At 45.3% G+C, this 23,237-nt stretch overlaps 1 protein-coding gene across 4 annotated transcripts in view; it reads left to right on the top strand.

Annotated features, from left to right (window-relative positions):
• ADCK1 (aarF domain containing kinase 1) overlaps window positions 1–23,237 on the top strand; it is a 102,118-nt gene that overhangs the window by 28,643 nt on the left and 50,238 nt on the right. For 2 of the 4 annotated variants that reach the window (XM_033141946.1, XM_033141939.1), the window contains exon 4: window positions 12,938–13,141. The exons of 1 other annotated variant lie outside the window; for it this stretch is intronic. In XM_033141946.1, coding sequence (XP_032997837.1) covers window positions 12,938–13,141 — 204 coding nt within the window. Of the gene's footprint in view, window positions 1–1,902; window positions 1,935–12,937; window positions 13,142–23,237 lie in introns of those variants that run through there. One more of the 4 variants, XM_033141962.1, reaches the window with a different exon arrangement.

Raw genomic sequence — 23,237 nt, 5'->3', positions numbered from 1 at the left:
ATGAGTTGCCATATGCCTGGGTTTCCCTGGACAATTTTACCGATTTTCGTAAATTCTGTCCAGGCGCTATTTCCGATGGACAGATCCCAGATATGTCTGGGAAATCCTGGACGTATGGCAGCCCTAGCTTATGGGGCAAAAAGGTGTAAACATATTTGACTTTTTAGGTTTTATTTCATGTGCTTACTTGTGCGTGCGTGCACCCACCCACCCACCCCGTATAAAGCAGTGGCTCCTTCAGTGATGTAATTTACTTCTTTTAAACCAAACATTTATTTTTTAAAAATACAATTTGTGGGGGGAAGCTTAATAACTCAAGCCCAGTAAATCCTCAGAGCCCAGAAACCAGAAGGCAAACAAAAGCAACCCAATCCAACATGCACCTTGCCTTTTTTTGTTGTTGTACCACAAAAGTTACGATTTGTATGTCAATCATGTGATTTCTTGGGCTTGACTAATGCTTTCTATTATTTTGACTCTGACACGGGTGGCACAGCCTCATTTTTCAGTGTCATTGTCCTCGTAATCTATTCTACGTTTTCATTTCTGTCCTTTTGTTTTAATGCACCCAAGCACCCTGTTGCTGCTCCAGCGGCTGCTGTGTTATAAAGAAACATCTTTACTGATCTGAATTCCATCTGCCACTGGGCTGCCAGCTCTCCTAGTGTGTTTGACTCCATCTGGAATTTGCCATAATTTTTTCAAAGTCCAATGTAATGCAGATATATAGGCCCACATTGCAGCTTTAACCAGCCACAGCCATGTTGTACTACCTAGTTCTGAGGGCAGAACCACATATTACAAAAAAGCGTTCCCAAACCTTATACAATATTATGATGGAATAACAGACTATAAAAACATGTGGAACTTGAGATGATGCTCAGGTCTGTTGATGTGCAGGTTATAAGGTAGACCCTTAATTTATTTTGTGTTGAAGCCAAGATAAAACTGCATTATCTACACCAGGACTGACTCACCTTGTTTGGCCTGAGGGTATTTCCCTTAAAAACAAAAAAGCCTTTCCCAGCCTGGTGCCTTTTGCAGGTTGTTGAACATCTACTTTCACCAGCCACAGCCAATATAGCCAACGCGGTCAGAGATTTTGGGACTTGTAGTCCGTTAACCCTTGGAGAGCACCAGGTTGGGATGGCTGTTTCAGATAATGCACAGGTGTTGGTGAGTTGCAGGCATGGTTTTAGAAGAGTCATTCCCTCCCCAGTGTGAGAGAAACAGGAGAATACCTCATTTAAAATGGCGTTTTTAAAAAAAATAATCGGGCCACCAGCCTTTTATGGCCAGTGGGCACATTTGGAATTTTGAGAAAATGCCGTGGGTGCCAGTCACAAAATGGCTGCCACAGCATGTCTAACATAATGCAAAATGGCTACCTCATTTAAAAGAGCAGAGAGAGAAAGGACTACCAGCACCTCCTGTCAGTGGGTAAAACCACCAACAGGCACACTTCCATAGAAAAGCTCTTCAAATCTTTGCTCTGTTCAGAATGGAAAGGAGGTTGGGTGTCCAATCCTGGCATCTAGTAAAATGTGACTCTGTTCAGTGTAGGAGATGCCAAGCCAGTTTAAGCAGGAAACGTGAACAGTCTCTCATGCAGAATGGATGCAGAAGGTTATTTACTGATAACTTTTGCAAGTGCCATTGTTTTGCAAGTGCCAGTGCCTTGTTGGTGACTGCTTTGTACTAAAGAATAATCCGTTGTCTGTTGAATTGAGGGTAACGGCCGCCATGGAAGTGCAATTCCCCTGCCATTGTGAGTGTTGTTCCAGAACTTTGACTCAAAGAAAATGGAATTCTGTTGGTGCCCTGGCAGTTTCAGAAGGGCTTTAGATCTAGATGGAAGAGGAGGGGAAGAGGAGTTCCAGCACCTCTCAGTTGGGCACCATTGCCATTATAAAAGAACAAGGGAGGCATTCATGGTGAGTTTCAGCGCCTCTTTTTCTAGAAAAACAGCACTGCCTACACCTTTCCTGTAGAGTTTCCCAACTCCCCTGGATCTATTTGTTTTTTTTTGGGGGGGGAGTGGGGGTGTTGCTGAGGGCTGCAGGGCAGAAAGAATCCTGCCTCACTTCACCCCCCCCTTTCCAGGCACTTGTAGATTTCACCAAATAATTGCCACTCCAATTTTAATACTGCCCATGTACTGCCCATATCTATGTAATAAACTGCACATTCAGGCATGACTCTTAAGGTTAATGATCCCAACATCTGTTCAGGTATATGTGTGTATCACTGCACATATGGTGATGAGGACATGTGGTAACAAACCTTTCCCATCAATCTAAAGTCTTTAATCAGTTAATATAACCAATTAATTGATTAACCGCTGCAGTTGTAGTCTAATATGTATTATTTGTATTATTTTTTATTTGTTTTCTACATTTCCCCTTGTTCAACCCTACAGCTGAAGTCAGCTCAAAGTATTTTGCTAATTGTGAGAAAGGGAAAAGAAACTCTGCGAATGGGTGCCATCATTTTATTTAATTAAAATTTGTATAGCCTACCCTAATTCAATTTTGTCTCCAGGGAGGGTACAATGGTGTTTCTAAAACAACAATATATAAAACAGCAGTAATTACATTAATTCGTGATTACAGATGTACGTCGGTTTTGGCATAGGCATTGGGTATATATCCTGAATTAGCTTATACCCAAAACTACTCTGTTGTTCTCTAAGGTGCTACATTATAATTTTTAAATTCTTTTGGAAGGATTCTTTTAAAGACTTTCTTAGATCATATAACTTTTTTGAAGACTTGATTCTTTTAAGGGAGTTTTTAGGTTTTTAAAAGGAGTCGTTTAAACTATCTTTTTAAAGAATTGTTTTAATTTATTTTGACTAGCATAGCTGTCAACTTTTCCCTTTTCTTGCGAGGAATCCTATTCGGAATAAGGGAATTTCCCTTTAAAAAAGGGAAAAGTTGACAGCTATGTACAGCAGACCAACATGGCTACCTACTTGAATTCCGTCAGGGTTGATCCTGCGATTAACGATCCCCACATGATGCAGAACACATCATAGAGTGATTGCCATTTGGGGTGTTCTATGGCCCGTAAGCTTTTGACAGAGCCCTACTGGGCTACCCTGAATTTGATCCAGAATCTGGGGATGGGACATGCACTCATCCCCTATCATTTGACTGAAGAATCCAACCCAATGCCTTTACCTGCCAAAGTTGTGACAGTTGCTATGAGGAAGGCAAAAACCCCATTTGTCTGCAGGCAAATTCCTCTCTGGCCCCGAAAATGGTGACCAACCAAGTAATCCCATAGCAAGGCCATATAAGTGCACTGCCCACTTACCTCCAGGCAGAGCCACAGTATACCAGGTGGTATGACTGACCAGGTGGGTCGCAGCAGAGCTGGCTTTATGCCCTGGCAACGGACATGACAGAAGAATGTCCCTGCCACGTCCATCGCCAAAGCACCCCCCCACTAGGGCCATGTTGAATTTAAATTTTGGCGGGCAATTCTGCCAGTCCTTGCAGTTGGCTGAGATGAACCGTGACATCAGCCAATCATGCAGGCTAAGGGCTGTTTGGCTGTGGGGGGCTGCAACTGCTGCTGCTGCTGCTACCTGGATACGGTAAATGGTTCAAGAGAATTTGGGGAGTACCAGGTTGGAAAAAGCCGTAGCAGACCGTTAGTTGAATAGAGGGAGGAAGTACAGTGGGCCTGCTTTGAATTTGTGAAGAGAGGGTGCTTAGACTTTTCTCAGTGTTCCCATACCACTAAGGCTGCAGTCCTATTCACATGGACCTGGCAGTAAGTCCCCTTGAACCTGATGAGACTTACTTCTGAGTGGACATGGATAAGCTTATGCCATGGGTCGGCAAACTAAGGCCCGAGGGCCGGTTCAGACCCAATTGCCTTCTAAATCCGGCCCGCGGACGGTCCGGTAATCGCCGCGTGGATCACCAGCATGCACGTTCTTTCCCTCTCCCTCCCTCTCCCTCACACGGCGCCACCGTCGGCGCTGCCTCCTCCCTCCCTCCCTCCTGGCTTCTCTCTGCCCTGCCTAGAGGAGGAAGGGGGCTGGGCTTCGTTGCTGCCAGTCCCTCTCCAGAGCCCTTTCACACACTGTTCATCGTCCTGCCACCGCCGCCAGCCCCTGCTGCTCACAAGACACAGGAGCCGTGGTTGGCTGAGTGCCCCTCTCGAGCAGCCGCCATTTGAAGCAGCCCCTCTCCAGAGCCCTTTCATGCATCGCTCATTGTCCCTCCGCCACCGTTCACCCCCCCAATATAGTTCAGCCCCCCACAAGGTCTGAGGGACAGTGGACCAGCCCCCTACTTAAAAGGTTTGAGGACCCCTGGCTTATGCTGTAGTCTGACCTGCTGGGAGCCTGAAGGCCCCGTTCCTGCCTCTCTCCACCTGGCCCAGGGCGGGGCCTGACAGGCTTCATGAGAACTGCTGCTGCTGCCACTGATGCCCAACAAGGACTGGGGTATTTGGGGGGAAGTTTTGTCAGGAGTTTTTGCTGTTACTGATATTAATTTTTGTATCTTTATTTTTGTGGAAATTGTACAGTTTGGCTATGGAGTTTTTGTTGCGTTTCATTTATTTTTATGACTACTTTGCCATGTTTGTAACTATGTAAATATTTTCATATTGTAAGCCGCATTGAGCATTGTTTTAACGGTGGGAAGGTGACATACTAATGAAAGATGAGGATGATGTAGAGTTTATTTGATTACCACTTGATTGTAAAAAACAACAAAAATTGAAATGGTTTACAAGAGGAATAAAACAATAAAATTACCAGCAATCTCAGTTAAAAACAGCTATTTAAAACATCCAAAAATGATGAAAATCAGCAATAAGTTACAACACATCAAAACACGTGTAAACATTCTACTTATCTGGGTAGGTTTATCTTAACACAAATGTTTTTAGCAGGCCCAGAAGAGAACAAATGAAGGCATGTGCCTGATGTCAATAGGCAGGGAGTTCCGAAGAGTGGGAGCTACCACACTAAAAGAACTATAACTCATATCATCCCTGGGAGCCCAGCAACAGCTGGGGGGCCACAGATTCCTCATCCCTGGCATAAGGCAATGTCATATCTTGAATTTAGAGCTAGTTTAAAGTGGGGCTGGCAAACCCCCAAGACTGACACATCTTGCCACAACTTCTAAGCTAAAACATCAAGTTTGAATGTGGCAAACATATTTTTGCAAACAGATGTATCAGATAGGTACACCCACTGGGAGAGCTGGGATTGGTTGCATTTCCCTTTTAAGGAGGCTAGTTTATGCTGAAACTAACTACAGACACGTTTGCTATTCTTATAAACCACATTTCTGCATCCTTCTAAGTACGCTTGGGTATCTGTGCTACTATTTGATTGATTGACTGATTTTGACTTATTGATTTCTACCCTACCCTTCACAGAAAAAGATTTGCCAGGGCACGGTGACTCAGGAAGGTTCGCAGTGCTCTGTGCAGAAATGCTTACAATGAAATTGGCTTTTTGTGAATTTCATTCAATGAAAAGGTCAACTTGTATTAAGAGTGAAAGTCAAGAAAATCCCCAGGGCTAAATGCGGTTGGAGATCTAGTGAAGTGCAGGGCTGGCTTTGGACATGAGGGACTCTGGTTCAAATACAATCGTACCTCGGAAGTTGAATGCCTTGTCACTCGAATGTTTTGGCTCCCGAACGCCACAAACCCAAAAGTGAGTGTTCCAGTTTTTGAACGTTCTTTGGAACCCAAATGGCTGACGGAGGTTCCCTGGCTTCCGATTGGCTGCAGGAGCTTCCTGCAGCCAATTGGAAGCCGTGCCTTGGCTTCCAAATGTTTTGGAAGTCGAACGGACTTCCGGAACGGATTCCATTCAATTTCTGAGGTCCAACTGTACTTGTATGAGTGCTGTATGGTTCCTCCTGTTTTTCTAAACAAAATAGCCCAGCTTGTTTCAGTATCTCTTCCTGTGCTAACCTTTATGCCTGGCCTGTTTTTATTGCTTTTCCTCAAGGCAGGATAGCCAGAAGTGACTGCAAATATACCACCAATTTAGGTGACGACACTGATGGTATTTCTTGTGATAGCAGTCATATCTCAGAGGGAACTTCATAATTGAGGTGTCACCACTGAGAAGGCTCTCCTGTTACAGCACAGCATATATCAGAATGTTGCTGTTTCCCCCCTCATAGATCTTAACAGGGACAGATCTGGGCAACTCACTGTCTCTCACCCTCACAAGTAAAATGGGAAAGTAAAAGGCCTACAGGTTTGATGCAATAAAAAACAGGGTTATGTTTGCAAATATTTTTTTTTAAAATTAAAACAAGCTATATCAGACAATTAATAGTAACAATAGTTCAATCATCACTACTTATTTTATTCCGCCGCTATATTGTGTCAGTCAGGGCATGACAAATGTTTTCCAATATGTTGGGTTTTGACGCCAGTGTAGGCTTCTCATTTCTCAGTGTCATTCCAGTTTTAATAAAGCAACTGGCATTATATCATTGGTGCTATCTGGTGCCTTTCATAATGGCTCACACTGCCAGAATAAACTGCAATATGGTTTCAGAAATCCTGTTACCCCCTAGAAGTTCCACATCTGCTTTCTGAGCTGAATCTGAATCTAGTGCATTGGCAGATGGTTGGGTGTGACATTGTTAAGGTGAACCTGGCTATGCCTATGTGCCAAGCTGGCACAATGAAATCCCATTAAACCTCTATTGCTCATCCAGCTCAGAAATCCAGTCGGGCCCCCAAGACCCACCCAGGAGGCCCGGGCAGCCCACCTCAACTCCTCTGTTTTACAAAATTAGGAATCAATCTGGGCATTTTGGGCCCTGCCCAGTCTATACATGGAAGGAGTAATGGCACCTCCTTCCTCTTCAGACCTCAGTTCCAGGCCCTTTTTAGTGTGTAGGGCATAGGAGCCAACCTCTAGGGGCTGAGGGGTCTTCACCCCCCAATAAAATATTTGAGGGAGCTGGGCCCCCCCAAAGTTGATGGGCATTGCCATTCAAATGGTGTGTGTGCACTGCGTCATATGATTGATTATGCGGGGCAGGTCTTACCTGGGCCTCTCAATAATTTATCACCCTTGGGGTGATAAACAGAGTTATTTCCATTTCTTTCTCGTCATGCTGATGACATCTCAGTTCACTCCAGTTCTTGTGCTGGCCCCAAGGGTTTGTCCATGAAGCGAGGTCCAAGTCCAGTCCTGGGTCTAGGGGTCCAAAGGAGGTCAATCCGGCGGGGAGCAAGGCAGGGAGCAGGTCAAGGTCCAAGGCAGGTTCAGGCACAAGGTTGCAGGTTGAGCACACGCTTGCAACTAAGTTGCTCACGCAACTTGGGCTGGGTCTGGCTGGCTTTTATCTGGCCCTATGCTTAGGGCGGTCCCGATCCTCCGGAGACTCGCCTCTCCTCCGGGCCTGGAGGCGAGCACTCCTCCTGCAGACACTTAACTCCCTTCGCCTCTCTGCCCTGAGCCTCTGTAGCTCAGGAGAGGCTGGTGGGTTACTGGACCCAGGGGACGCCTCAGCTTCCTCTGAAGAGGCTGGGAGTGGAGCACCTGCAGGCAATGGGTCCTCCCTCCCATCAGGAGCCAGAGCAGACTCTGCTGATGCCTGCACCTGGGGATCCAGCACAGGTGGGGATCCTTCAGGCTCAAGCCCTGGCCCCGGCTCAGCTGGTTCTGGAGGCGGGGAATCCTGTGCAGGCTGGGATCCCTCAGGTTCAGCATCAGAGTCTGACTCCCAGGCCATCACAGTTCTAGTAATAACTATTGGGCATTTGAGTGGAATTCAACTTGGAAGTCAAGTACAGTGGAACCTTGGTTCTCAAACGTCTCCATTGATGAACGTTTCAGAACCCGAATACCAAAAACCTGGAAGTAAATGCTTCCATTTTCGAACACACCTTGGAAGTTGAAAGTCTTCCGCTGCGTGTTTTTCGATTTTCACCATTGAAATGGAGATTCTCCCTTCGCACCTGGGATGTCAAATGTTTCAGAAGTCGAATGGTCTTCCGGAACAGATTACGTTCGACAACCGAGGTTCCACTGTACTGGAAAAGTTTAGCCAGTGTCTGATCATTGGCCATGCTTTGCATCTCATGCATTGATTGTTTTCTAACTGTGTGTAGGGGATTTTACCAAAGTCCACTTGAAAATATTCTTTTAAAAAATCTCTTTTCTTATTGTCTCTGTTCTTTGTTAGAATGCTTACAAAGTAATAAATTGGTGAGGAAATGGTTTCCCCCTCTCCTTTGGCAAAAGCCATGCTGGTTTGTCACGTATCATATTCAGTGAGGTGATTTATAGCTCTGTTATTAATTATTGTTTCGGCTTGTTTATTTGCTGCCGAAGTAACTGAGAGCCCTGGGATGGTTCTGTGGCTAAAGGATAAAATAAAAAAGGGAAAAAAGAAACCAAAGTAAAGCATAAAACAGTTCAGGGTCAGGAGACCTAGGTTCAACAACAGATCAACTCACAGTGTGACTTTGTGGACAGAAATACAGCGTTCAATAGACTGGTGACTGGGAGTGGCCGCCAAGACCATATAACAACAGTCCTTGAAAGACCTACATTGGCTCCCAGTACATTTCTGAGCCAATTCAAAGTGTTGGTGCTGACCTTTAAAGCCCTAAATGGCCTCGGCCCAGTATACCTGAAGGAGCGTCTGCACCCCCATCGTTCAGCCCAGAGACTGAGGTCCAGCTCCGAGGGCCTTCTGGCAGTTCTCACACTGCGAGAAGCGAGGTTACAGGGAACCAAGCAGAGGGCCTTCTCGGTAGTGGTGCCTGCCCTATGGAACACCCTCCCATCAGATGTCAAGGAAATAAACAACTATCTGACTTTTAGAAGACACCTGAAGGCAAGTTTAGGGAAGTTTTAAATGTTTGATGTTTTATCATGTTTTTAATATTCTGTTGGGAGCTGCCCAGGGTGACTGGGGAAACCCAGCCAGATGGGCGGGGTATAAATAAGAAATACTAATAATACTAATTATTATTATTATGACTTGGTTTGACTGGGCTGATGAACAGTAGCGTCCTCTGTGGCCATTATCTAGGTGGTGTTGCTGCTCAGCAGCGATCAAGCAAGTAATTCCTTCAGACTGTGAGCTGCCCTTGATGGTGTTTTCACTCTACTGCCAGAGTCCCTAGTCTGAGTCCCTTGGCATCTTAGATTGTGTTGTTTCAGATCCATCCCAATCTGATGACTTGTTACATTTTAATTGGTCAATTTACCCTAGGCAGTTCTGTGCTCTTGCAGCTTAAACTCTGTTATATTTTTAAAGTTGCTGGAGTGAACAGTTCATCTTCTTTATCCCCATCCTTTCAGATATTTCAAGGCTATCATCCCTTCATATTGGTTTCTCTAAACAAGGCATGGCTGGTTTTTTCTGCCTTTTCATTAATATGATTCATTACAGAAGCTAGAAGTAACTTAAGCAATAGGAGCAACTTCCAGGGCATTTTAAGAATGAATTGTTTGAATGTCATTTCAGTGCGCCGGACACTTGCATGCTACATATGATAGAACTGTGTTAATCTCATTGCTGAATGTTCCTGGTATAACCTACAGGCTGGGAATCAGTAGGATCAGCAGAGCTGGCACAGTCGAAAACAGCTAAAAATTCCTATGCCAATTGCCACCTTTATCCTGCTTTTCTTAGAAGATTCATTAAGGATTCCTTATTTACATCACTCTTGAAATACCGTTCTTCGTATTTCCAGTTTAGGACTCCACCAATGCATAGGTTGTGCAAGGAAACTCTGGTTAGAATGCAGCCTTGGGGTTGAAGTAGACAAGATGCCATACACACAATTAGAAATTACATTAATGCCTTAAAAAAAAAAAGAGGTATGGTGGTCCATTTGGGAATCTGGTAGGGGTGATAGTCGATAAGGGGGCTTTAAACCTTTGCTCTCTACTGTACATAATATAAATTCCCTCCATTGCAAAGAAGAGGTGAAGCAGGCCTTGATTTGAATTGGGACCACCATGAGGGGCAGAAAGGTTAGAGCTCTTCCATCCTCACCCCCCGCCAGGGTTTCAGTCTGGATTGGGGCCCCTGCTGTGACCACTCTTTACTGTTTTAAAAGCCATGCATGCAATAGATAATTGTGTGAATGGCATCTTGTTGAGCTTGACCTTTAGTCTCTCTTTAATTCAGTCATGATGATGATGATTAATAATAATAATAATTGCTGTTGTTGTTGTTGTTTAGTCGTTTAGTTGTGTCCGACTCTTTGTGACCCCATGGACCAGAGTACGCCAGGCACTCCTGTCTTCCACTGCCTCCCACAGTTTGGTCAGACTCATGTTGGTAGCTTCGAGAACACTGTCCAACCATCTTGTCCTCTGTCGTCTCCTTCTCCTTGTACCCTCCATCTTTCCCAACATCAGGGTCTTTTCCAGGGAGTCTTCTTTTCTCATGAGGTGGCCAAAGTATTGGAGCCTCAGCTTCAGGATCTGTCCTTCCAGTGAGCACTCAGGCCTGATTTCCTTCAGAATGGATAGGTTTGATCTTCTTGCAGTCCACGGGACTCTCAAGAGTCTCCTCCAGCACCATAATTCAAAAGCATCAATTCTTCGGCGATCAGCCTTCTTTATGGTCCAGCTCTCACTTCCATATGTTACTACTGGGAAAATAATAATAATAATAATAATAATAATAATAGAGTACATGATGCAATCAGTGAATAATGTACAGGATGTTTTTTTTTTTAAGTAGCATTAAATGTTATCTGTTCAGTAAATGCTTTGGAAATGGCAAGAAACAAACTTTTTTCCTCAAGTTATTTATTGCATTACTTGCTGGACAGGTTGGAAAAAAGCTAGTATCTTGAATTGTATTTTGCAGCGCCATGGCCAGGGATTGTTAATTACCACATCAAGCACACACAGTGAACAGCAAATGGCGTTCAAAATCTTCTTTTCCTTGTTTGGCTGGAGTACCTGGCCTTACAATGTCGTTTGTTGACATGGCTGCCATCTGTTCTGTGCCCTGTTCTTCAACCCGAACATTTAAAGGAGGGGAAAATGCTCTTTCAGTACCTATTTCCATGTTGGTGACCAGTGTTATAAATCCACAGGAATCCCAGTGGGACCTGTTCGCATGAACTTCCTCGTCTCTGGATTGAGGCAGAATCACCATATGGCAGAACTATGCTTGCTTTGCAGTGACACTTTGGCTGCAAGGCAATCGGGATGCTTGCTAGTAACTGGCAGTTAAAAAAGATTTTGAGCTTACGTTTTAGGAGGTGAATCAACATTGGGGTCAGATGTCTCTTTTGCTCTCTTGGCTCAATCTGGTGCCCTCCCATGCAGGCCTAATTGTGTGTTTGCTTTGTGTGTGGAGTGTGGGTGGGTGTTCCCAGTAGCCCTGACACTCTGTACAGTTCCTGAAATTTTGTTGTTGTTGCTGCTGCTGCTTTCTCACCACGAGCAATATCTGGGTTGAAGTGGCATTTTTTTCTCAAGTGTGCCCAGCCTGCCCTTCCTTTCTCTGAAATGCAAGTTAATTCTGGACAGCTATAGATAGCTCCTCCCTGCTTTTGCTGGCTGCTGATCCCCCCCCCCCGCTTTCTCCTCTGTTGGAGACAGTGTCGAGGACAATTATCCAAGCTGCATAAAAGCTGTTTCCCTGTAATGGGCTGAACTCCCTGTACTGTGACAAACTGCCCAGCTGCTCTGGCTCCATCCCTCTCGTTCCCCCCTCTCTTTTCTCCCCCCGCCCCGTCTGCACCCTTTCATTTCCAATCCATTCCAAGCTTTCTTTCTCTCTTGACATCTCTGCCACTCCAAAGGGAGGTGAATAAACAACCACATCAAGGGGCCAATGTAAAAATGCCCCCTTTTCTAAGGCATGCTGCATATAGCTACTGTACTCATGACCGCACATTTTCATGGCAGAAGTTTCCTGCTCCTTGCAAGAGTATTATTTTTGAGTCTAGAGCTGAAAGCTGCCTTTTTGCACACCGTTGCCCAACCACTGCAAGGGGGTTTGCAGAGGCAGGTGGAATGGCAGCTTCTGCTTTCAGCCGTCCAGTGTAAGGAAGTGGTGAGCACCAGGCTTTCGAGGGACTGGAATCCAAATATCTTGCATGCATGTTTGTGTACCTCTTTAAGGCGGGGGTACACAACTTTCTTCAACCTGAGGTCCACCTGCCCTTCTGGGGACCACATGACGGTGGTGGATGGAGTCAAAAGTCGGTGGAGCAAATAGGGGCATCATAGAATTGTAGAGTTGGAAGGGACCACGAGGGTCTTCTAGTCCAACCCCCTGCAATGCAGGAACCTTTTGCCCAACATGGGGCTTGAACCCATGACCCTGAGATTAAGAGTCTCATGCTCTACTGACTGAACTATCCCAAGTCAATTCTTTTTCCTTTGTACAGTAGGCTAGTTTCTACACACACTCACAACCCCTCTCTGTCCCCCATCAGGGCAAAAACATTCAAGGGGGGCAGGGTGGGTTGAAGCAAGGCCACTGAGAGGAGAGGGTGTGTGGCCTGGGGAAGTCTCAAGGGATAGATAGGCCCAGAGAGCTGTATTCAGACCCTGGACCTGAGGTTCCCCACCCTACCTTAAAGCACTATCTGCATGGTGCTTATTGAGGAGACTAGATGTGCTCATGTAGAACTTCTAATGCCTGCAGTCTGCATACACTTGTAGGTACTGGCCCACATCAAGCCCTGGTCAGCAATTGTAGGGGCATCCTGGAGAAAACAGTGTCTTTCCCCCCCAAAGATGCTTCCTGTCCTAATGGTAAACACAGGGAGCCTTATGGTAACACACACTCAGAACAAGCAAAATGGCTTCACAATTGGCAGCCTGGGAAGAGAAGATATGGAAATAGGTAGCGTATGGTTTAGAGAAAGGGATTCAGTCAAAGTTTTGGATGTTTCTGAGTGTTTCAACCTCCCTCTCTCTCTCCCCCCCCCTCTACAGGTGCACCTGCGCTCTGCAGAACGTCTCCGAGACCTGTGTTGTGCCAACCGGGGCACCTTCATCAAAGTGGGGCAGCACCTGGGGGCTCTCGACTATCTCTTGCCTGAGGAATACACTCGCACACTCAAAGTGCTGCACAGCCAAGCCCCTCAGAGCACCAGGCAGGAGATTGAGCAAGTGATCTTGGAGGACCTGGGCAAAGGGGTATGTGTGACAATAGGCATGTGTTGACTTGTCCGTCAAGCATGAGCACTAAGAACATAAGTATAGCCCTGCTGAATCAGGCCAATGGCCCGTCTAGTCCAGCATCTCACTGGGCTCATCCACACTGCTCCATGCTTTTGAGGCACAGCTCTGGCCTTTCCAGGTGCGTGCCTGAGCAGTTTTGCCATTTGCTGCGTTTCAGCGGTAAAACGCTGGTTTTCCTGAGGAAAGTGCCAGGACCAAAAAAGACCTGCTTGGATGCTGATCTGGAAAGCCCGGACTTGCACCTAGAAACATGGCACAAAAGGAAGTGTGTAACCAGATGCCTTTGGAAAACCAGCTAGCTGAACAAGCGCGCAGCAGCCACTTGTAATTCCCAGCCACTTGTATTCAGATGCAAAATGCCTCTGATTGAGGAGATAGCGCATAGCCATCATGGCTGGTAACCTTTAATAGCCTTGCCTTCTATGAATTTGTCTAATTTTGGGTAGTACAGTGAACTGAAAGCACTAAACAGTGGTTTGTCGCTGCTTTCTGGTAATAAATGCACATCCACTTGTTGCTAAGGATACAGGCATTGTTTTCTCAACGTAGTGCTCATATCGCATTTTTGCAGTGCTGAAACTGGAGTATTTTGTCACTGCAAAAATGCAGATTCTTTCCCCTAACTTTCACAGCTGTTACTGTTGAGATAGCCATGTGCTATGTGCAGCATAATGTGATTGTCACAGACCTCTGTTGGTTATTGAGTGCACCATTGCTAGCAGTGAGTTATACCTGCCCCTGCTGTACACGTGCACCACACTTTATAACACAGAGAGGGCTAATCTGTAATTCTTTAGGTGTTGCTGAACACCTAACCATCCCTGACTATAGGTCAAGCTTGGCCTATCACTCAACATCCAAAAAACCAAAGTACTGCACCAACAAGTAGAAAATAACTCCTCTGCAGTGCCACAAATCCAACTCAATGGTGTAACGTTGGAAAATGTTGATCACTTCTCCTACCTGGGCAGTTACCTTTCCACAAGGGCCGAGATTGATGCCGAAATCCAGCATCGCCTGAGCTCTGCAAGTGCAGGTTTCTCCCGACTGAAATGCAGAGTATTTGAGGACTGGGACATTCGCAGGGAAACCAAAATGCTTGTTTACAAATCTATTGTACTACCAACCTTACTGTATGCTTGTGAAACATGGACCACTTATAAACGCCATCTCCAACTCATTGAAAGATTCCATCAACGGTGTCTCCTAAAATTTTTTACACATCACTTGGGAAGACAGGCGAACTAATACCCATGTACTGGAAGAAGCAAAGATCACCAGTGTTGAAGCAATGATTCTTCAACATAACTTCGTTGGACTGGTCATGTTGTGCAGATGCCTGATTATCGTCTTCCAAAGCAACTACTCTATTCTGAACTTAAAAATGGAAAGCGTAATGCTGGTGGTCAACAAAAGAGGTTTAAAGACTGTCTCAAGGCAAATATTAAAAAATGTAGTATAAACACCAACAATTGGGGAACAGTTGCCTGTGATCGCTTCAATTGGAGAACAGCCTTTACCAAAGGTGTCATGGGCTTTGAAGACACTCGAACTCAGGATGCAAGGGAGAAACGTGCTAAGAGGAAGGTATGCTTGGCAAATCCACACTGTGATCAGAAGCCAATGTTCCCACTGTGGAAGGACATGTGGATCCAGAATTGGCCTCCACAGTCACTTATGGGCTCATTATTAAAACTTTGTTGCAAGATAGACCCAAAAGAGAAAACAATAGAACACCACTAGTAATAACATACAGCTCTCAAGTTAAAACAGTTCAATGCATCATCAGAGATTTGCAACATCTCTTAGATAATGACAACACTTTTTCCAAAGCTCTGGAAGGAAAACCTTTCATTGCCTACAGAAAGCCACCCAATCTTAAACAGCTCCCCACACACAATTATACAACAACCAGACTTAACATGGACACTGGCACAAGAGGCTGCAATAAATCTAGATGCCAACTTTGCTGCCACATACACCTGGACAGCATCATGATTGGCCCCAATAACATCAAACATACCATCTCAGGCCTATTTAATTGTTCATTTTCCAACATTATATATGCTATCAAATGCCAACAGTGTCATTCAGCTCTCTATATTGGACAAACAGGACAAACTTTACGCCAGAGGATAAATGGGCATATATCTATGCAAAATAACCAAACAAGTGCTAGAACCCACCCCAGAACTGGCTCTACTAAACATCTTCCAAGACAATAATGCCCACTTACAACACAAGGAACTCATAATCCATCTACTCTCAGCAACCAGAAACATCATAACCAGACACTGGAAAGACCTGTCAGGAGCAAGCATGGACCAATGGTACCAAGTAGTATGGGAAACAGCCCTACTAGAAAAATTAACCAGCAACCTAAAACTAGCATGGGGACAAACAGAAGAAGATACCTTCACCCCCATATGGTCCCCCTTCATCACACACACAGCTCAACAAGATAATGACGAAAACCTACCGACAGCATACAAATCAATATGGCTAACCTGATCCAAAACACCCACCCACCCCACTCACACAGAAAACCAAGATCAACACAGCCAACCACAAAGGAACAAGCACACCCTACGCCAATCGCGACCTCTCACCGCCAAAGAAACACAAGCGAACAACAGAGAACCAACACAAACGATGCTGACACCAAATCCTACATATACTAAGGAAAATAGAAACATCGCCTTCCCACCCCACCCTCCCCCCCATCCCACCCACCTCCTTCCCCCCTTTCTGCCTAATGTCTCAACAACCAAAATTGATCTGTAAAAATGTTACATGGAAAAATGCGAGAGACATTGTACACTTTTGTAAACCAAGAAAATCTTTAATAAAAAAAATAAAATATGGGCATATATCTGACACCAGGAATCATAAAACAGAGAAACCAATAGGAGAGCACTTCAATCTCCCAGGACATTCTGTGCAGGATCTTAGAGTGGCTGTCTTCAGTGGTGGAGCTTCGTGCTCTGGCACTGGGGGTGGAGAGCAGGTGGGGGCGTGGCTGGTGTGCATCCTGGGGGCGTGCCGCACTGTCCACAGGGGCGTGGTGCTTGTCCTGGGGGTGTGGTGCCTGTGAGGGATCCTATTTCCCCCTCCCTCAATACTTCCACAATTGAGACGCTCCCTAGGTTTCACTGACAACTAGGATGAATCCTTCAGTGTTCATATGGGAGTTGTCTCTAGGGTACCTCAGGGCTCTACGTTTGAAAACTTCTTGCCACCTATGGGATCTTCCTACCAGGGTTCCCAACTACTGCAGTTTGCCTTCCCTTTAGGCAAATAAGTGGCACACTTGGCTTCACTGTCCAGCCCTATGTATGACAGGAGAATAAGCAAACAGTTTCCTCTTCCACAGGAAAGCTTTGTTCTCTCCTCTTAGTCACACCTCTTAAGGTACTGATACACTGCCACAGTCAACGAACATTTAAGCACATTTAACTTTATTAGGTAACTTGAAAACATGGATGTCTCGGGTTATTACTGGTACAAATCTTCTTCTCATGTAATTCAGCTTTGTTATAATATTTCCTGCATCCCTTTAGCAATGGTAATGACCTTTCCTCACATTCCCCCAAAGCCTAACCTCTCCTTTTCTCTCTCTCTCTAACCACCCACCCCCAACTGCCAAACCCTCAACTGCCTTTCAACGGTTGTTCCCCCTCCTTTTAGAATGCCAACTAGCTCCGCCTCCCAGGGAACACCTACCTAACATGGGAGTGATAGGTTAACCCATGATGAACCTGAATCATCAGCAGGCATTATTCCGCCACAGCACCCAGCACAGCAGGGGGGCAGCAGCAATGGCACCCCACCGGGGTCGTGGCGCCATGGGCAGTGCACTCCCCGCCGCCCCCCTCTTCCTCTGCCAGTGGCTGTCTTATTACAAAAGAATTTTAGAAATACACCTGAAAGAGAAGTTGCTGAATTACAGCATTACCAAACTAAAAACTATGGAGAGACCTGGTCTGAATATATTGGATTCATGTCCCATTATACATACTAAAGCTATTTTTGGTCATCTATCCCTTTAAAAATCCCTTGCCGTTCCCTGTGGAACCAACTGACATAACAGTCATCAACGGTTATATCGTTGAAGCGACATCTGCTTCAGAGTATCTGATGAAGTGTGTATTACACACGAAAGCTCATACCTTGAAAGCTTATATTTAGTTGATCTTTAAGGTGCCACTGTAATTATTAAAAAAGATTTTTCATTTTTCATCTTTCATCTTGTTATTTATTATTTATTATTTCATCTTGTTATTATCAACACGGCTATCCACATGAATTTGTTAAAACCGTGTTTATGGAAGGCAATCTTACTCAGCTACAAGTGATTGCCAAAGAAGAAAAGAAGAAGAAGAAGAAGACTAGCTAGGACTGATGGGAGATGGCGCCCAACAAAATCTGGAGAGCCCATAGGTTAACCTGCTGTGTTTTAATATCTAATACAGGGATAGCTCTTGGGAGTGTAGCTTGTAAGATGCAGCTGTGGGAGTCTGCTGTTCTTAGCAACTGGAGACAGACAGTATTTGCTACACAGAGTTTCAGAGTGTATTCATGTCTTCTACCTTATTGAGAATGCCCAGTTAGCGAAAAAGGGGCCAGGTGTGAATTGTTGAGCCTGGGCTACAGAACAGATAAAAGTGGCATAAGTAGAACAAAAATGGATCCACCTGTCAGGAGCCCATTCACTGGTCAAGAATAATGGGGGTCAGTTAAATCTACAATATTCATCTGATTGCCAGCAAACTCGGCAGCTGCACCACCAATGTAGCAGTGGGGCTGAGCAGTGTTCATGAGCTAAGGAGTTTGTCTAAAGTGGGTACAGAACAGTTAAATGGGTCGGGTCAGATACAGAGGCATAGATGGGGCAGCGAGAGACAGTTGGTTAGGTGATATCAGACAGGAGGTAGAAGACAATTTGGCAGGCTGCATTGCAGTAAAAATGTCTGAGACAGTATTGATCCAAACCAGCAAATCACAAGAAGCCTTCTGCCTTACTACCATATGAATGCTTGTGGGCCAGAGTTCATTGATGAGACATGTTACCACTGAGCTGCTGAGCCCTGTTTTGCTAGAGTGGGTCCCTTTAGAATTTGTTGCCTTGTAGCTAAGGCTTGGCCACTCCATAGGTGTGCCAGTTTTACTCAGGCCATTGTCAAAGCAACATCTGTCTTCTGTGGGCAATCTTTTGGGTCTTGCAGATCCTTCCTTTGGTACCTGGAACCCGATATCTGCTTTGTGTCTCCTCCAGGCCTTGGCCATCACCCTATAGGTCAGGAAACAAGACCATGGCTGCCTCTACATAGTGCCCTTGTTGTGAAATAGCCACAAGGTGTTCACTCATGTAATTAACAAAAATGTCTATGTTTTCCCTGTTCAGCTTCTGTTTCATACCTCCCACCCACCTCAGGTGATCCAGCTCCCCCCCCCCAAAAAAAATTAATTAAACACCAATGCTACACAATCTCCTCAGAAGTAGATGTTCCACTGTGCAGCTATTCAGTAGCGCCCCCCCCCCCAGTTATGGTCTTTATAATTTTCCTTCTCTGTGGTCCAACTCTAGAAGTTAACACTATCACTTTAACCCTTCCCTTTCCAGAGAACATAACCTTTATATCAGTTTTATCCCATCCCTCCCCGCAGTGAGGGAGAGGAAGCAATAATCATTAGCAGTGTAGTGAGGGGGAAAGGAAGTATTTAATGCTTTCTGATATATTATTTGGATTCCAGAAGTCTGGAAGCAGGGCTGCTATTCTCCTTCCATCTTAACACTGAATAGCAGTGACTGGGTGCTGCAAAATTTCCACATCTGGAAGCACCCATTGGCAATGGAAGTTGTTGGTTCTAAGTGTGCTGCAGAGAGCAAAATAGGGATGGGCAGATCTGTCAATTTCTATTTCACTCAGTTTCTCTTTTTTTCCATCTTAAGTTTGGTTCTCCAGATTTCCACATCATTTATCAGCATCTTAGTGCAAATTTATCCTAGTATACACAATTTGGTACGCAATTTCGCCTAATAAGCACATTAAAAAAAATCTGCCCCAATATATTTTTTTAAATGTTGGTTTCACAAACATATGCACACTTTACCCTAGCATAGACATTTTTGTACACAGTGTTTGGCTAAGAGATGCATTGCAAAATTCAGAGAAGTGCAACTTTTGGAAGATGCCTTTGTTTCAGTTTGCACACTGTTTCAGAAAGTGTGAATTAGGTAAGTTCGCGTTCAAAGGTGAACTGTATTGAATTTCTCTCTCCCCCCTAGAGCAACGGTAGGCATAGGAATGGAACATCAGAGGCAATACAGATGGCCTGTGGCAGAACCATGGAACCAGGGCCAGTCTTAACATTAGCTGGCTGCCTTAGGCAGAAGATGCAGAGAGGCTGGGAGTGACAGCAAGGTGCTGGAGGACACAGCCTGCCCCGCCCCGCTAAGCTAGGCTGCAACCCTCACATGTGGAGGATCCTGTCCCACTGACAGTTTTGAATTGAGGTACCATACATTTAAAGCTGTATCCTACCACTTTAAACAGTCATGGTTTTCCCCAAAGAGTCCTGTGAACTGTAGTTTGGTAAGGTTGCAAAGAGATCCCCTATTGACACTTGACAGAGCTACAGTTCCCACAGTAGTTTAACAATCAATTCCTCTTTCCAGGGAAGTGTGGGAATTGTAGCTCTGTCAGGGGAATAGGGGGTCTCCTATCAAGTTACAGCACCCTTAGCAAACTACATTTCCCAAGATTCTTTGGGGGAAGCCATGATCATTCAAAGTGGTAGGAGGCAGCTTTAAGTGTATAGTGCAGATGGGGTCTAAGACTCATCTGCCAGTCTAGTCAGCTTCTGTATATGGAATGGAAAGAGACGCCACTTTGCCTTTTCCCTCAGTCAGCAACATGTCTTGGGGCCCCCCCTACATGGAGCTCTCCCTCAGTAGAATGGCAGGCGCTGTTAAAATGAACTGCAAACTTGTTCTTGGTAAAATGCTACACGTGGGCAAGTTGTGCTGGCCTTTTGCTGCACTATAACCATTTCCAGACAGCACTGTCAGCCCTTCCTTTTCGAAAGCCCCCTAATTAACCCCGAATGAAAAACAAATAAATCCCCGTAATAGCAACATAAATAGCTATTGCCGTTTACACCAAGGCCATGTGGTGGCAAGGAAGGCTATGTCAACCACGACCACTTTATAGCTGGTAAATCAGATTACTTTTCCCCGACTTCATTTGTGATCATAATTCAAGTCTCTAGGGTGAGTTGAGAAGGGTCGGCGGTGAAGAATGGGGCTGCAGGGTGTGTTGGCGTTTGGAGGTGGTGAGTGGGGGTAGACACCTGTAATGCCATGGGGCCGGGTGAAATGCGGTCAGTGCAGAAGGATTGGAACATCTAGTAAATTGGGGGTTATTTGTTTGTGGTGCAGGAGTGCCACAAACAAAGGAACATGCTGTCATGGGTTGACCTTGTGGAGAGTGAATGATGTTGCCATAAGATTGTGTAGCTCAGATAGGCAAGGGCACATCTGAGTAGGTGGGCAAGCCCCCAAATAGCCTTTTGTTGGTAATGTGAGTAGAGATGGGGAAATTGGGGGGTTGTGGGGTATGGGGAGATAGGCCTTTTTCCAGCCAAGGCCACATTATTCTGCCCAAGCTGTAGCCTGACCCTTACTGAACTGTGACATCATAATGCAATGTATGACCACTACTGGGACTTGCTGTTGAAATAATCCTGCCTGCTTTCTGAACAGTGTTGTGTATGAAGCTGCCTGGTGCTGAGCAGACCATTGGTACATCAATATTGTCCTCACTGAGTAGCAACGGCTCTCCAGAGTTTCGCAGGGGAAATTCACAGCCGGGATTGACTTTGGAACCTTTTGCATTCAAAGGAGATGCTCTTCCACTGAGTCACACCCTTCTACCATTTTAATGGGAGATGCTGTGCATTGAGCTTGGGAATTTTTGTCTTCAAGGTGTGTGCTTTACCATGGAGCCCAGCTGGCATTAGTCCAGCTGGCAAATATTTGTGCTTTTTAAGTGTCTAGTTTGGCTGTAGGTGGGAAGCAACAATACGTTTTAGAAAGAATGGCTAAGATACCAGTTAAAACCATATAAGCCAGATAACTCTGCCAGTAGCCAACACAAATGAAATGTGATTACAGTGGTACCTTGGGTTACATACTTAATTGGTTCCGGGTCACTGTACGTAACCTGAAAAGTATGTAACCTGAAAAATTCGGTTTGCGCATGGGCAAACTGAAAAAATTGAAAACCTGCTTCTGCGCATGCGCAGACCGCGAAAACACATATGCGCATGCACAAATCGTGCGCGCTTCGGGTTGCGCTTCCGGGTTAGCGCAGTTCGTAACCCAAAAAGTACTCAATCCGAAGCGTACGTAACCCGAGGTACGACTGTATTGCTTCTGGAAGGTGCTCATTCTTGGACCTTGGTGGGTCTGTAAGGGAAGAGATGTGTCTTCGACTGTAAATTCTTAGTTGACCTTAGAAATTATGATTGGCCATAAATTGAAGAATATGTTGGGTCAAAACCTTGTTTTCTCCTGCTCCGGAGGTTAGGACTCGAACCAATGGATCCAAGTTCCAAGAAAGGAGATTCCAAATAAACATCAGGAAGACTTTTCTGGTGGTAAGAGCTGTTGGACAGTGGAACAGATTCTCTCGAGAGGTGGTGGATTCTCTTTCCTTGGAGGTTTTTAAGCAGAGATTGGAATGGTAATCTGTTTTGGAAGCTTTAGTGGAGATTCCTGCATCGCAGGGGATTGGATTAGATGACCCTTAGGATCCCTTCCAACTCTGCAGTTCTATGATTCCATGAATCTACGATTCTGAGGGCTTTATGGATTAAAACCAGCACCCTGAATGCCTGTAGCAGGGATGGAGAACCTGTGGCAACCCCCTCCCCAATGCTGCTGGACTATAGCTCCCATCACTGCTCAGACTGGCTGGGGTGGATGGGAGTTGTAGTACAACAACACACATGGAGGGCCAGAAATCTTTACACCCCTGGCCTGCAGGTAGCCACCACAGATGCTGGCCATTGGAAGCCTCTTAGGAGTACATTGAGTTTGGTTGTGTTTACCCAGAAGAGTAAGAATGTATATTGTTACTCGATATGTCATTATAGCTGGATCCTGGCACTAAATGTATTCAATGAATCTATTCTCTGGTGAGCCCTGCCATACATTAAGCCCTCTCAGTATTATTCATGGCCTCCCCAAAATTGGTCACCCCTCACTCAGAGCTCTGGGGAGAGGTAGGAAGGTGATATATTAAAATACAGCACATGGTTTTCTCTTGCTCTGCTTTGGCTGAGTGTGGCTTCTGCAACGGGCCTTTTCTTCTCTCTTGAATACATTTTCAGCCGCTACTGATCCGCCCCGGTTCCTTTCAGCATTTCAGGCACTAGACAGAGCCTTCTATGCCTCATTGATTCCCAGCGAGGCAGCTCGAATCCCCTCTCAGCTGCAGACTTTCCTTTCAGCGTTACTTCACCCGCATGGGCAGAGCCAGGGTGATATTTAATTTTAAAGAGACAGAGAGAAAATGACAAGTGTGTGTGTGTGTGTGTGTGTGAGAGAGAGAGAGAGAGAGAGAGAAAGGGAGATAGGGAGAGAAATAATAAATGAGAATAGTTAGAAAGATATACCGGTAATGCAGGAGGAGTATGGGTTATGGTACTGAGTAAGTGGTGTGGGCTCTTAGGGTGGAAACGGTGCTGGGAACCTCCTGTATGTTGATGGTTTAGGATGGGATCTTATTCAGCCAAAGGGCCACTTTCCTCTCTGGACAAATTTCTTGGGGCCACATACCGGGGTGGGCAGGGCCAGAGGCAAACACATGCACCACCAGAGGCAAAAGTGGGCCAAATAACGAATGTGAATTTTACCTTTGTACAATAAGGCTCATTTCTACACCCGTCCGCACAGTTCTCTCTGGCAATCAAGTGGCATTATTAGAATTGAAGGCACCTTCTAGTCAGGCAAAAACACAGAGTGAATGAAGCTGAGTCTGTGAGG

Source organism: Lacerta agilis, chromosome 1 (assembly GCF_009819535.1).
Source record: "Lacerta agilis isolate rLacAgi1 chromosome 1, rLacAgi1.pri, whole genome shotgun sequence".
NCBI classification, from domain to species: Eukaryota; Metazoa; Chordata; class Lepidosauria; order Squamata; family Lacertidae; genus Lacerta; species Lacerta agilis.
The sequence above is the reverse complement of the archived record's forward strand: the minus strand, read 5'-3'. Positions and strand labels throughout refer to the sequence as shown.